This window comes from Anopheles coluzzii, chromosome 2 (assembly GCF_943734685.1).
Source record: "Anopheles coluzzii chromosome 2, AcolN3, whole genome shotgun sequence".
NCBI classification, from domain to species: domain Eukaryota; kingdom Metazoa; phylum Arthropoda; class Insecta; order Diptera; family Culicidae; genus Anopheles; species Anopheles coluzzii.
This window is the reverse complement of record NC_064670.1, coordinates 91,095,758-91,111,249: the sequence shown is the minus strand read 5'-3', so window position 1 is coordinate 91,111,249 and position 15,492 is coordinate 91,095,758. Positions and strand designations below refer to the sequence as shown.

The 15,492-nt window shown below is 44.4% G+C and overlaps 1 protein-coding gene across 1 annotated transcript; it reads left to right on the top strand.

Moving 5' to 3' along the window:
* Positions 1 to 3,811: 3,811 nt before the first annotated feature.
* On the top strand, positions 3,812 to 5,436 carry LOC120951798 (chitinase-3-like protein 1). The gene is made up of 2 exons (XM_040370727.2): positions 3,812 to 3,959; positions 4,028 to 5,436. Exons 1-2 carry the CDS (start codon positions 3,887 to 3,889, stop codon positions 5,386 to 5,388), a joined length of 1,434 nt encoding a protein of 477 aa, XP_040226661.2. The 5' UTR covers positions 3,812 to 3,886; the 3' UTR covers positions 5,389 to 5,436.
* The last annotated feature ends 10,056 nt before the right edge of the window (positions 5,437 to 15,492 follow it).

Here is a 15,492-nt window from a genome sequence, read left to right as displayed (position 1 = left end):
AGAGGAAAAATGCAAAAATCCCGTCAGTAATGTCACTAGACACCGAGAAAGCCTCAAGTGAACTTGAAATCAGTCAGCTCTTTGCCAAAAAATTTAGCTCAGTTTTCGACCTTCAATCTTCGTCACCAATTAATATTGCAACTGCCCTGCAGCACACACCCGCGGATGTTCTAGATATGTCTATAATTGATATTGTCATCACAAATGAATCGGTAGAAAATGCAATCAAACAAATTAAACCCTCATTTATCCCGGGTCCGGACGGGATTCCAGCAATAGTCTTACAGAAGTGCTCAACTTATCTTTCAGAGCCACTGATCCATCTGTTTAAGCTTTATCTGCACAGTTCTACATATCCTACTATGTGGAAGTCTTCGTGGATGACACCCGTTCATAAAAATGGTCCGAGACATGTTATATCTAATTATCGTGGCGTAACTTCCCTATGTGCATCAGCAAAAATACTCGAAATTCTTGTCCAGGAAGCGTTAGTCAGGGGTGGCTTGAATTATATCAGTCCAAGCCAGCACGGATTTGTTCCCAAACGATCGGTGTCGACCAATCTCATTCAATTCGTGTCTGAATGCCTTACGGCAATGGACGGCAAGTCACAGATTGATGCAATTTATACTGATTTCATGTCAGCATTTGATCGGATTAACCATAACATACTCCTTGCGAAACTGAGCTGGCTTGGCTTTCATAATAATCTAGTCATATGGTTAAAATCATATTTAAACCAAAGATCATACTGTGTTAAAATCAATAAGTGCTTGTCCAACGGGTTCGTTAGTTCGTCCGGTGTACCACAGGGAAGTAACATTGGCCCAGTATTGTTTATCCTATTTATTAATGATGACTCGACACTCCAGCACAGCCTAGACGAATTTAGCAATTGGTGCTCTGCGAACTCGCTATCCTTGTGTGTCAATAAGTGTTGCGTGATTAGTTTTACTCGTAAAAAAGACCCTATCAAGCGAGACTATAACCTTGACTCGTGTATAATCCCACGTAAAGTAGAAACTAAGGACCTCGGCACTATTCTTGACTCATCACTCTCCTTCCGTCAACAATATTCGTACGTCATCGACAAAGCATATCGGCAGCTTGGTTTTATTCATCGTCTGACATCTGATTTTAATGACCCTTTCTGTTTAAAACAACTGTTCGTCGCCTTAGTCCGGTCCGTACTTGAATTTAAGGTTGTAACATGGTCTCCGCACACTAACAACTGGTCCACACGAATTGAGCGAATTCAGAAAAAAATCACAAAAATAGCTATAAGAACCTTACGGTGGAACACGGACCAGCCTCTAACCTATCAAACTAGACGACTTCTTCTAGGATTGCAGTCCTTAGAGAGACGTAGGGAGGTAGCACAAGCAGTTTTTGTAGCAAAGTTAATAAAAGGCGAAGCTTCTTCTTAAGATCAATTTGAACGCCCCTGACCACGCACTACGTCCCCGGAATTTTCTGATCAAAATAGACCGGGCCCGTACTTACAGAGGAGCTCATTATCCAATTATCTCAATGTGCAAAGTTTTCAATAAGTTCTACTGCTTTTTTGACTTCAACATTACATTTGCCACGTTTAAATGTCCATGTCTGTTTTCAAATATATAGCAAGTAAGGTTATTTTAAGTATTACTTTATTTGAATATTGCAAAGGCCCCTGCGCGCGCCACGCAATTATCTTCAATAAATAAATACATGTTTATCGAACACAACTATTCGGGTCAGCTCGGTAAACATCGGAAGGAAGCCGGAACGCAAGGGCGCGGACTTTTTCATGATTTGGTATGATTTTGGCTGTTTTGGACCTCATGTTTGAATGGTCGCATTGCATTGCAATCGGTCCAAGTTTTTTTTATACAGACGTCCGATAATAATTCCTTGTTTTTTTAATGCAAACGTTATACACAACACAAATTATACTCACATATCAGCCTTAGAATGCATAGTATTCAATGCAATTGTGAATTATTACCTTAATGAGCGCAAATTTTTGAAAAAAAATCTTACTGCTTATATCTTGTATATGATATGCAAAATACTAAAATACGTAAACATTTTTATATGTATCGTAAGTTAAAGTTCAGTGATGAATATATTTATTATTTATTTACGCTATTTGCTGAGAATTTTGAAACATGGAAATAGGCATCATGAAGTTATACTGACAGGAATAGTGATTAAATCCGCGAATCATAACATTGAATGGAGCGTTACAGTAGTTAATAGACAGAACTAATCTATGGAGCTTAATTAGTTTAATTTTAGAAAACAACATCGATATCACTTCGAAGCAGTTTACACCGGCTACCACAGCTCCACAGTATGCTTGCATATGCCACACTCCATTATATGATTGCAAACCTGCATAGTATACTTGCACGATTCCACTACTGATTTAAAACAATCCCTTAACCTATTGACATATTCCATTATATGTGTTTCAAACTCTTGTAATAAAGTTTCCGAACATATAAACAACGAATGTTATACAACTTCAGATCCGTAGTAATCAAATAAGATCCAAAAGGGTGCGCACGATTCAACATTTTGGGTACAACTGGGGTACAACCTCGAGAGACAAAGAGAGAAAAATAGAGAAGGAGAGAGAGCGAGAAGGAGATTGGGAGAGAGAGTCTGCATAACAGGATCTGGGACAGGATCTTATAGGTGGCATTGAAGACTGTGATGGTACGAGAATTTCGTAATTACTTTTATCGTGTATTTCTGAGAAGTGTCCATGTTGCGATGCAACCGATTCTTTCTACCCAGAGATCAATTAAACGTTTTTTAGCCGAATTTTGAATGGTATAATTTATTACAATTCGCAAGGTGGCGCTAAAAAATCACGTGCGTATGCTCGGGTGCGCGAAGGAATCTGCCCGTCATCCTGCTGCTCCGGTCATTCCCCCTAAGGGCTTCGGCTCGTGCCGTCGCTGGTCGGTTTTCGATAAACCGATTAATTTCGAAGCGACCGACAGCGCCATCTATCGCGTGACCCGTGCAAGGAGGCTTTTGCATCTAAATTGACGGTTGACGGCGTCAACAGTCCATCTTTTCCGCAGTGTCCTACCTTCTCCTATTAGTAACTTAACAAAAAGAACGTTGTTGTTGTTAGATATAATTTTGTTTTGTTTACAATATAAAGCTATCTTTGTTCTGTACGTATATTGCCTTACCTTCTATGGAAGGTCTCCGATGTTCCTCTAGGCTACTCGTTGGGTTGCCGCAATTTTAAGACTGCGGATATTTACACTTAACCTCTTCAACTCGCATCCCCAATATTTATGGTTAGAATAGAACGAACGTTTTCAATTACGTGTTGGTTTTTGGAATATCTAAATGGCAATTGATTCGTGATTAGAGCTCACTGCTTATACAGTTTATACAGTTGCCGTACTTGTTTTCTTCTGATAGATTTGTGCCAATGAGTTAATAATGTTGAACAATTTAGTCTACACAGGCTAAATGCGACGGTTGACGATCACACACCAGATCATAGGTCACTTTAGTTATTGGCGAAATGAAACCGACATACTTACGACCACTTCAATTGTAATTCGATTCCCATCAACCGCACACTTTCGCTCACCAACATCGACTGCGAGAGTTTCCGCGAGGGTTTCTTTCAAACCATCTGCCACTCTTCGCATCGACCTGTGTTTGTCTCTAGCCGTACTATCCCGCGTATCTGGAGATGAATGTTTGTACAGTTGTTGCCGAATGTGTTATTCGTTGTTGTTGCTCTTTTTCGAGCGTAGCCACGATCGAAAGTGGTATAAAAGAGGCATCCCAATTTCGGTAGCTCTATCGAAGTTTCCACTCGACCAAGAGCTTGTTAGCTAAGTGTCGGGTTTGCCGAAGTGGAGAAAAAATGACTCGCTTTGTTCCGCTGTGGTCAATTCTACTGGTGGTTGCCTGTTCCCTGCTGGCAGCAGTCGAAAGCAGTAAGTATGGCATCTGATCACCACACCGGTGCTAACGACTCTAACGACGATCGTCCCCAACCTTGCAGGAGAAGTCGTGTGCTACTACGGAACATGGGCCGTGTACCGTCAGAACGGTGGAGGGTTCGATATCAATAATATCAATCCCGCACTGTGCACGCAGCTCGTCTACGCGTTCTTCGACGTCGGTCCGGACGGTTCGATTGTCCCCTCGGATGCAACCGTCGCCAGTGGGCAGTACAATATGCTGGCGAAGTTTAGCGATCTGAAGCAGAGGTATCCCGCCCTGAAAACGATAGCCGCCGTCGGTGGTTGGTCAGACACCGACAACTTCACCCCGATGGCCACCAATGCTCAGCGACGTGCAACGTTCGTCCGGAGTGCGGTAGCTTTACTGCAAAAGTATCGTTTCGACGGTTTGGACGTCGATTGGGAGTATCCCACTGATAAGGGCGTCTTTGTGCAGCTTTTAAGGGATCTGGCGGCAGCTTTCGCACCGAGCAAATATCTGCTAACGGTGGCTGTTGGTGGTACCAGCTTCGAAGCCATCAATCGGTACGATATTCCGGCCATAGCGAGCATCGTCAACTTCATCAACCTGATGACGTACGACCTGCAGGGGGATTATGGCGTCACTCGACACCAAGCCGCCCTCTACCCGGGATCGGCCGCACTGGACAATTCGGACTATAAGCGTGCGCTGAACGCGGAAGCTGTGATTACCTATTGGCTAAGTAAGGGTGCGCCTGCAAGCAAACTCAACTTGGGCATCCCATTGTATGGACGTACCTTCAAGCTGGCCAACCCAAGCGTGGACGGTGTCGGTGCACCGGTTAGTGGTGTCGGCACTAAAGGTCCAATCACGCAGGAAGCAGGGATACTCGCCTACTACGAAATTTGTTCATCTCCCACGCTGACCCGCAAGCAATACGACTCAGCACAGGTTGGCGCGTTCGCCTCCGGTGGCGGTGAGTGGGTCAGCTACGATAGTGTGGAAAGTATTGGGCAGAAGTGTAACGTGATTGCAAAGTACGGACTCGGCGGTGGTATGGTGTGGGCGATCGACATGGACGATTTTGCCGGCAAATGTGGCTCCAAATTTCCGCTGATGACTGCACTGAATAACTGTGTGAACAGAAATGGGGGAATTGCTCCAACTCCTGCTCCAACTCCTGCTCCAACGACAGCACGTCCTGCTACGGCCACGACCGCTCGACAGGTAGTTACCACGACAACCACCAAACCCGTCACACCCAGTTCCGGCGTATTCGTTTGTCCCCGTGACGGTTACTTCCGCGATCCGCGCAATTGCGCCAAGTTCTACAGATGTTATGACGGTGGTCGACAAGCGTTGTTCGATTGTCCGAGTGGATTGTACTTCAACGAAGCTATCACTGCATGCGATTGGCCTTACAATGTTAAATGTTAATCTTGTTAGCAAATAAATAGATAAACTCGATATATTAATCAATAAAAAGCTTTTTTTTTTCTTATTTATTTATTTCCTCCATAACTTATTACTAGATTCCTAACTAATATAAAAACTGAACTCATGAACAAATAAATGAAAGCTGACCACAAAAATAAATTAATAAAAATAATAAGAACTTCACTCGTCAGTAAAGACTTCGCAAAGTTTGTTTTACTACATTTACGCTTACGCTAGGATCGACAATGCTGTTAACAGAGGTATACGAGTTAATCATTCTCAAGAGTGGATCATTAGAACCAAATACCGTAGATCTAAAATCAGTACTAAATAAGGGAGGTTGCCTTAGATTCCTACTAGGTGCCTGAAAATTAATTTGTTGTAGAATAACTCTGTAATGGGATGGGATCCGAATCCCCAGTGAGGGATAATACAGGCTCTCCCATCCAACTCCTATTCCGACACGTCCTCGTCGTGCAGAGTGGTAACATGTGTCACCACATATCCAAGCTTGGGTACACGGGCTTGACCCAACCCCTTGGGCGGATGGTGGTATATGGCGAACCAGGAGGGGGTGGGTATCCCGGGAAACCGGGTGCCTGAACGTCGGGGGGGCAACCCGACGCTAAAACAAAACGGTCACGTGGGCGCGGGGCCAGTCACTTAGTCCTATAAATCTACGACTACGGAAAGCCATAGAAGAATTCGAAACGGATACGTAGGCGTGACGTTCAGATAGGTGAACGCACTTTTGAAGTCGTCCCACAATTCACCTATCTAGGGTCAAAGGTCATCAACGAAAACAGCATGGAAGCTGAGTTGCGCGCAAGGATGCTGGCTGCCAACCGGTCATTCTACAGCCTGAAAAAGCAGTTCACCTCAAAGAACCTGTCGCGATATATATAGTACCTATATAGTACCAGTACTCGCATACGCCTCTGAGACATGGACACTGTCCAAATCTGACGAAACCCTCTTAGCCGCGTTCGAGAGGAAGATGCTCAGAAGGATACTTGGCCCCGTATGTTTGGAAGGACAATGGAGGAGCCGCTATAATAACGAGCTATACGAGATGTACGGCGACCTTACTGTCGTACACCGTATAAAGCTCGCCAGGCTCCGGTGGGCTGGCCATGTTATACGCATGGAAACGGACGACCCAGCCCGTAAAGTTGTTTTAGGCCGTCCACAAGGACAGAGGAGGCGTGGTAGGCCCAAATTGAGGTGGCAAGATGGCGTGGAGGCGTCCGCCATTAAGGCCGGGATAACGGACTGGCAGACGAAGGCGCGAGACCGTGAGCGGTTTCGGACACTTCTTAGGCAGGCCAAGACCGCAAAGCGTTTGTAGCGCCGGATAAGTAAGTAAGTAAAGTCCATCTTTGCCGCAGTGTCCTACCTTTCCCTATTAGTAAGTTAACAGAAAGAACGTTGTTGTTATCAGATATCATTTTGTTTTGTGTACAATATAAAGCTATTTTCATTCTGTCCCCAACCACGAAGCGAATCAGACGTGATCGATACGCGCTCCAAGTGGATGGATTTTTTGCCGGACAACAAGCCACTGACCTCGACCATACGCACTGCAAGAGAATACGTGCGAGAACGATCGGAAAGCGATCTGTGCTTAGTGTATAGTGCGTACAGTGTGTAGTGCGTAGAGTTGTGTGCAGCGCGTGTATACGCGCTGCGTGTGTACTGTTGTGTAGGTTTGTGAGTGTAGAGCGCATTCGTCGGACAGGTGCGTAGCGCTCGTTCGTCGTGTACTCTCGCTCTCGTGTGTCTATTTGTGGTAAGTGATCCTCTCTTGTTTACCTATCCTTTCTCGTCACACAGTTGGGTTTCTTTCTCTCGCTCCGACTCTCTCATGGAGGCGGAGCCGATGGATGAATCGGAGGAGGGCTTTACTACAGTGAAGCGAAAAAGTTCTGATCCAGGACAGAATGCGAAAAAAAAGGCTAGTAACGAGCCCTTACCTTCAACGTCCCGTGATCAATTGATGGGTCAATCGTTGAAGGGGAATCCCAGATTCCGAGCGTATCCCGCATCTTATAACGGGATACATGATGTATTTTTCATGCCGAAAAATAAACAGCTCGATGTAAGAGCAATTACGGCATCTGTTTATAAAAAATATCCTGGTGTCTTAGACATTATTCGCCCGCGTCCAAACAAGCTGCGGGTCACCGCAAAAGACCGGATGCAAGCCAATGCTATTGCGGCCGATCCGTCCTATACGGAGGATTACCGGGTATATATTCCCGGTGGATTGGTGGAAGTCGTCGGTGTCATTGATGACTTAGATTACCCCTTAGAGGACATCCTAAAGTACGGACAAGGGGCTTTTCTGCACAAATCTTCCCCTCGGGTAAAGGTCCTTGAAGTTAAAAAACTTTACGCTTCAAGTGCGGTCGATGGAAAGAAGGTGTTCCGTGAGACTTCCTTACTCCGGATCACCTTCGAGGGTACAGTCCTGCCAAACACACTGTACATTGAAGGACTCAGAGTGCCCATCCGTCGACCATTTGTGCAAAAAATAGCATGCTGTACAAAATGTAGCCAGATTGGACATTCAGAGCCTTACTGCACAAACTCCGTGAAGTGTGGCAAATGCAAGGGATCGCATTCAACATCCGAATGCAAGGCCGAAACCCAGAAATGCATTCACTGCAAGCAGGAATGGCACGAAATGTCGTTGTGTGCTGTGTACCGAAAAAAACAATCAGAACACAAACGGGCCGTCTTGCAGAATACAAGAGGATCGTACGCCGATGTTTTGAAGTCGACCTCAAGTGTGAATCCGTTCGATAACCTTTCCCTATTGGAGGGTAATGAACCGTTGCCCAATCTGGCACCATTAAATGGAGTTAAAAGATTGCATACAACACGGGTACCGAACAAAAAGACAATAAAAAAAATTATTAAAGCTTCACCCAAAAAGGCACCTCGACGTCAAGACAACGCGACCCCACGCCAACCCCAGGGCTCCAAACCCCCCCGTGACGCTCGCACCCATCCACGTTCCCGTAACCCTTCCAATCCCAGCAATCTGGCGTTCCCTAGCGAACCCAGATCTTTCTCCAGGCCATCCCTCCCAAGCCAGACAGAGATTTTACACTCTCTCCTTGACTCCCTCCACCTCCCGGAACCCCTTACCGGATTGATTCCCCTGGCATTTCCTTTCCTAAGAGGAATGGTCAGGCAATGGTTATCAAAATGGCCATGTCTAAGTATGATGGTCCGCTTGGATGATTAATGCCTCCAATGACTACTATACTACAATGGAACTGCAGAAGTTTTTTGGGAAAAATAGATTCTTTTAAGGTATTACTAGGGCAATATAATTGTAATGCATTTGCCCTAAGTGAAACTTGGCTCTCACCCGATAAAAATATTACCTTCCCGGGATATAATATTATTCGTCAAGATCGACATGACCCAACTAGCGATAGGCGTGGTGGGGGAGTGTTAATTGGTATTCGTAGCAGTCACAGCTTCAGCAGAATACCCCTCCCCACACCCGAGGTAATCGAATACGTCGCGATCCAGGCAAAGCTAGGGGATCTTGACGTTTCTATTGCCTCAATTTATATCCCACCGGGAGCCAATCTGGATCCAAAGAAGATCAACAAGGATCTTGAGACAGTAGTAACGGTACTACCAAAACCATTTTTCATCCTGGGCGACTTTAACGCCCATGGATCAGATTGGGGTTGCACGCATGACGATAATCGTGCACCAATCATTAGGGATATTTGCGACACACACAGTTTGTCAATTCTAAACTCTGGTGAAGCAACTAGGGTGCCCTCACCTATGGCACGACCCAGCGCAATAGACCTTTCTCTTTGTTCGTCGTCTTTAGGGCTGGATTCTATGTGGAAGGTAATCCAAGACCCGCTTGGTAGCGACCATCTGCCAATAAAGATCTCAATTATCAAGAGGAGTCGCACAGTCGATCAAGTCCCCGCTAATTGTGACTTAACGAGGAACATCGACTGGACGAAATACGGCGACCAAATGACCGCTTTGCTAATCCGCGTAGAACCCAGTTTCTCCGTAAATGAGGAGTATGCAAATCTCGTTATGGCGATAAACGAGTGCGCCCTCGGTGCCCAAACGAGGCCGCCCCCCCAGGCAAGGATTTTTAAAAGACCACCCACTCCTTGGTGGGACGCGGATTGTAAAGCGGCATTCTCAGCGAAGCGGAAGGCTTTTGCCAGGTATAGAGACACCGGTTCCATGGATCTATACGTTCATTATAGAGGCCTGGAGCGTAGGTGCAAAAACTTGCTTAAAGCAAAAAAAAGGTCATACTGGCCGAGGTATGTCAAAAACCTCAAGCCTTCCACTTCGCTAACGGAGCTTCAGAGCATGGCGAAAAGGATGCGCAACAGCAAAGCAACAAACGAGAGCGAAAGGGTTTCTGGGGCATGGCTAGAGCCATTTGCACAAAAAGTCTGCCCTGATTTCGCTCAAGCACCACCATATCAACAGAGTGCTCATGGGAGTGATCCGCAAATGGATTCACCGTTCTCAATGGTTGAGCTATCGCTTGCTCTGTACTCCAGCAACAATTCGTCTCCAGGACTGGATCAGATTCGGAACAAATTGCTCCATAATCTGCCAGATCTGGCGAGGAAACGGCTGTTGAGATTATTCAACATTATGTTGGAGCTTAACACCGTCCCGTTGGAGTGGAGAGAAGTGAAAGTAGTCACCCTTTTGAAACCTGGTAAACCGGCATCAGAATATAACTCATATCGACCGATAGCAATGTTATCTTGTCTGCGAAAATTATTTGAGAAAATGATTCTTTTTAGACTGGACAATTGGCTTGAATCCAAAGGCCTCTTGTCAAGTACCCAATTTGGCTTTCGCAAAGGCAAGGGTACCAACGATTGCTTGGCGGTGCTTGTGTCCGAAATCGAGATGGCTCATTCTCGTAAAGAAATGATGGCATCTGCATTTCTTGACATCAAGGGGGCTTTTGACTCAGTATCAGTCAATGTTCTGTGTCAAAAGTTAGAATCTGCGGGTTTAACCCCAAGACTGAATAACGTCTTATTCAACCTCCTTTCGGAAAAGGCAATGAATTTCGACAATGGCTTCATGAAAATTCGGAGAGTCAGCTTTTATGGACTACCACAAGGGTCCTGTTTGAGCCCCTTGTTGTACAATTTTTATGTCAACGATATAGATACTTGCCTTGCACCTGGCTGTAGCCTTAGGCAATTGGCGGACGACGGTGTTGTATCAGTCGCCAGCAACAACATCGCCGACCTTCAAAGTCCTTTGCAAACCACACTCAACAATTTAGAAGTGTGGGCCACAAACCTAGGTATCGAGTTTTCTCCAGAGAAAACGGAAATGCTGATATTCTCTTTCTTTTACAACACTGAGAGTAATAGACGCTTGAATTTGGTTGACCCAAAGGTCGATATCTTTTTATATGGTAAAAAGATATCCATTGCCAGATCTTTTCGATACTTAGGGGTTTGGTTTGATAGCAAAAATGTATGGAGGACACATATTGACTATCTGGTACAGAAATGTACAAGAAGAATCAATTTTCTCAGAACGATTACCGGACTCTGGTGGGGTGCACACCCCAAAGACGTCCTTAACCTATATAAGACTACGATACTGTCCGTCTTGGAGTATGGTTGCATATGCTTCCACTGGGCAGCCAAGTCGCATTTAATCCGACTTGAGAGGATTCAGTATCGCTGTCTTAGAATCGCGCTAGGTAGCATGAAGTCGACTCATAACATGTCACTCGAAGTGATGTCCGGAGTGATGCCGCTAAAGCTACGTTTTGAGCTACTATCGCTTCGCCTTTTCGTCCGCTCTACAGTATCAAATCCCTTGATAATCGAGAACTTTGAAACACTGCAAGAGATAGGTTCTAAATGCAAAATCATGAAGGTCTATCATGATTTTGTTTCCTTACAGGTGCACCCTAGTACTTCTCAAAGTATAACTAGTGCCAGCTTACCAGAGTCCTGCAGTTCCATTTTAAGTGTAGATACCTCATTGAAGGAGGAAATTAAAGGTATCCCCGATAACCTTCGCCGGATGACAATTCCCAGCAAATTTGTGGAGAAACATGACCATGCTAACAGTAACCATTTTTATACTGACGGATCCTCATCAGAGCAGGGCATTGGATTTGGTGTATACAACACGTGCTCCGAAGCATTCTTTAAATTACGCCAACCATGCTCAGTATATGTAGCGGAGCTCGCCGCAATCTTTTATGCCTTATTATTGATAAGTGCATGCCCAGCGGATCAATATGTAATTTTTTCAGACAGCTTAAGCGCTATTGAAGCATTAAAATCCGTAAAGGCTGTTAAGAGCCCAGACCATTTTGTGAAAGAAATTGTAAAGGTTTTAAGCTCACTGTTTGAAAAGTCGTTTCGCATATCGTTAGTATGGTTACCTGCTCATTGTGGTATACCAGGAAATGAACAGGCAGACCATTTGGCCAAAAGGGGAGCTGCAGAAGGGTCTTTCTTTGATAGGCCTATCCTTCCTCATGAGTTCTTGCAGGCCCCACAGGCGTTTTGCATGGCACGTTGGCAAAATCTGTGGGACTCGGATGAACTCGGAAGGTTTCTGTATACAATCACTCCTCGTGTAAGCTTGAAGCCTTGGTTCCATAACACCCCTGGCGATCGTGCGTTCATTCGAATGATGTCTAGACTTAGGTCTAATCATTTCGCATTAGGCGCACATCTCCAGCGTATAGGACTGGTCGACTCCAAGGTATGTGGCTGCGGGCTTGGATTCCACGATATGGATCATCTTTTGTGGTCCTGCGTGGAATACGAGTCTGCTCGACCTGCTTTGCTGGACGCGGTCGAAAGACTAGGAAAATGTACTGATATTCCGATTCGGGATATATTAGCGGCATCGGACTGGGAATACCTGAAGGCCATATTCGATTTCTGTAGAGAGAACGGCTTAACTGTGTGACTTTCCTTAAGCAAAATGTCTGTGAACCAACCAACATTGTTGGCAACAGCAATCTTGCATCCTATATTATTTCCTCTTGTTTGTCTATGTGTTACATGTTGTACATCGCTTGTATGTTTGTGATGGATGAATGTATGCATGAATGTAAGAATGAATGAGTGCAATGCGTATGGCTGAGTAATCGGCATTGACGGCAGACAGAAGATCCTTGCTCGAACGATGTTCTTGCAAGGATTTACTAGATAACTGGAACGATACAGACCCCCGCCATGTCACTCGGACCACTGAAGGAAAGGACTACAACGATACAGACCCTCGCAATGTCATTTGAGCCACTAAATGGAAATATACTCGGACCGCTTCTGATGGATGGATCCGACGAAATGCTTGGAATCCACACGATACAGACCCCCGCAATGCCATTTGGAACAGTGAACTGGAATAGACAACCTCGAAACCCGAATGATGTAGACCTTCGCCACGCTTATAGGACCGCAAAATCATGGACTGGATTAATTAAAACCAAACCGTCCGAGTACACCCGGGATAAGGTGCCCTTCCATGGCTCAGAGAAGGAAATGTCTCCCTGCCAATATGGATTGTAGCGCCATGAATTACATTTGTATTTTCTACTCTTAAGCAATACGGCCTTTTTGGACCGTTACTCCTGAATAAAAAAAAATAAATAAATAAATAAAGCTATTTTTGTTCTATACGTATATTGCCTTACCTTCTATGGAAGGTCTCCGATGTCCCTCCGATGACTACTCGTTGGGTTGCCGCCATTTTTGAGACTGCTGATTTTTACGTTCGCCGTGTGATATGTGGCCGGATAAGTGTATACGACATAACGTAAATTAGATTACAATAAATAAACTTAATTTATTTCCGCCTAGTAATAACACCACCTAGTAATTTGAGCCGGTCTCGTAGTACAGTCGTCAACTCGTACGACTAAACAACATGCCCGTCATGGGTTCAATCCCCAAATAGACCGCGCCGCCATACGTAGGACTGACTATCCTGCTATGGGGGGAATCAATTAGTCACTGAAAGCCAAGCCCACAATGGGGTACAGGCAGGCCTTGACCGACATCGGTTGTTGAGCCAAAGAAGAAGAAGAATAACACCACACCACATTCGTTACTAGCTGTATCCCGACTGCCGCTCGCATCCCGATCGTGTAACGAGTAACGATCTTCGCGGATCGGGACGAATCTCTCGCTAGGACACTCGTGCCCATCAACCGGCGAGAGAAAACATCTCGCGGAGAGGGCGCGTGAGTGCCCTGCACGTACGCACCCAACATCTCCCCTCTTTAAAAACGCCTGTACAGGTCGAACCTACTGGGCGGTCTTCTATGCCTAGAAGAGCGACGTGGTTCTCGGGTTGGAGCTTATACCGGAATTGGGGCATTCGTTGGATGCAGCGGTTCCGCGTTTGAGGCCGTACGTGGATTGATGACTGCTGACGTTTGTGGGTGTGATGCAGACGATACGCCCGTGTATGTAGATGTAGTATGCTGTAGCGATGCTGATGATGGTTCGGCTGTTGATGATATACAACACGTCACTGAGTTCCGGTATTTTCCCACGCTTATGGAAGACCTCGTGGATGGTACCAATATTTAAAAAAGGGGATCGCTCATGTGCTTCAAACTATCGCGGTATCACATCACTTTGTGCGGTATCAAAAGCTTTTGAGCTTCTGCTTTACGGCCCTATGCTCTCCGCTACATCGAATTACATTATGGATAACCAACACGGGTTCGTACCCAAACGTTCAACATTAACAAACCTCACTGAATTCGTTAGTTTCTGCAAACGTAATCTCGACTCCGGAGGTCAAGTGGATGCTATTTACACCGATCTCAAAGCTGCTTTCGACCTCATCTCACACGACATTTTAATCGCCAAATTGCAGAAGTTAGGGTTTTCGGAACAAATAGTTAAGTGGTTGCATTCCTACCTCACAGAACGCTCATACAAGATAAAGGTAAACGATCATACATCTAGAGAGGTGCTTGGCACCTCAGGAGTGCCTCAAGGCAGCAATTTGGGCCCGCTGCTCTTCATTCTTTATATAAACGATGTAGGGCAATTGCTAGCGGAACACCGTTTTCTTCTGTTTGCCGATGACGTTAAGCTGTTCGCTCCTATCAACGATACCAATGCACAATGGGCAGTTTAGAACAAATTGCGGGATAAAATTATTTTTGCAGAAATTGTTAGTTTTTATCGTTTGTAGTAAAGTATTATGATAGTAAATAACATTTTATTTGTAGTTCGCATCCATACCACCAGGTGGCGCTACATAAAATAGTGTTTTAAGGGATCTTTGCTTAGCTTTATTAATGTTGTGTGTTTTTTTTCTTGTATTATTTGTTGCTAATAGTATAAACCATTTTAAAATATACTGTAATGTTCCATAATGAAGATTAAATAAATAATAATAATAATATTATATAAACAAAACATAATAATTTTGAATAAGATAATTTTTTCTGCTTTGTATAGGACAATTGTAGCTAATTCTCGTCACTTTTACTCACAGGTAGTACAAATATTAAAAATTTACATACACAACTTAGGTGGATGCTATTACAAGCTCCTGACGTCTAGTTCACTTTTCTAAAGACATGAATAAAGGCATTTAAATAATTAGATAGAGCAGGTGCATTGAAATAAAGTACTTCCCAAATTCGTAATGAAAAGCAGCACATATTGTTTGTCTTTGAATATTCATCCAATACCTTTCCAAGTCCTGCACTGCCTTCAGAAGGGGTAATAAAATTAAAAATCCTTCCTGGTTTTACAACTATCTGAAAAAATCAAAATTGCACGATAACTACAAACTAAGTATTTACTTCATTTGTAAAGTTAAACCCTGTCTTTGTTTTAGTGCGTGTAGCTACTGATATTGAACTGGTTAACGAATCAGAAGAATACAGCTCATTATACAAAATGTCCTTCTGGATGCATTTTCTTTCTTGCAAAATATTCTTTGTAGCATCTCCCCTCTATCCTTATATTTAGTTTGTCATGAGTTTTGGGAGTTTCTTCTCCCAAAACGCCAATAGATGCTACTGCATTCATAACGTTTTCCTGTTATGCGTATAATTTAAGA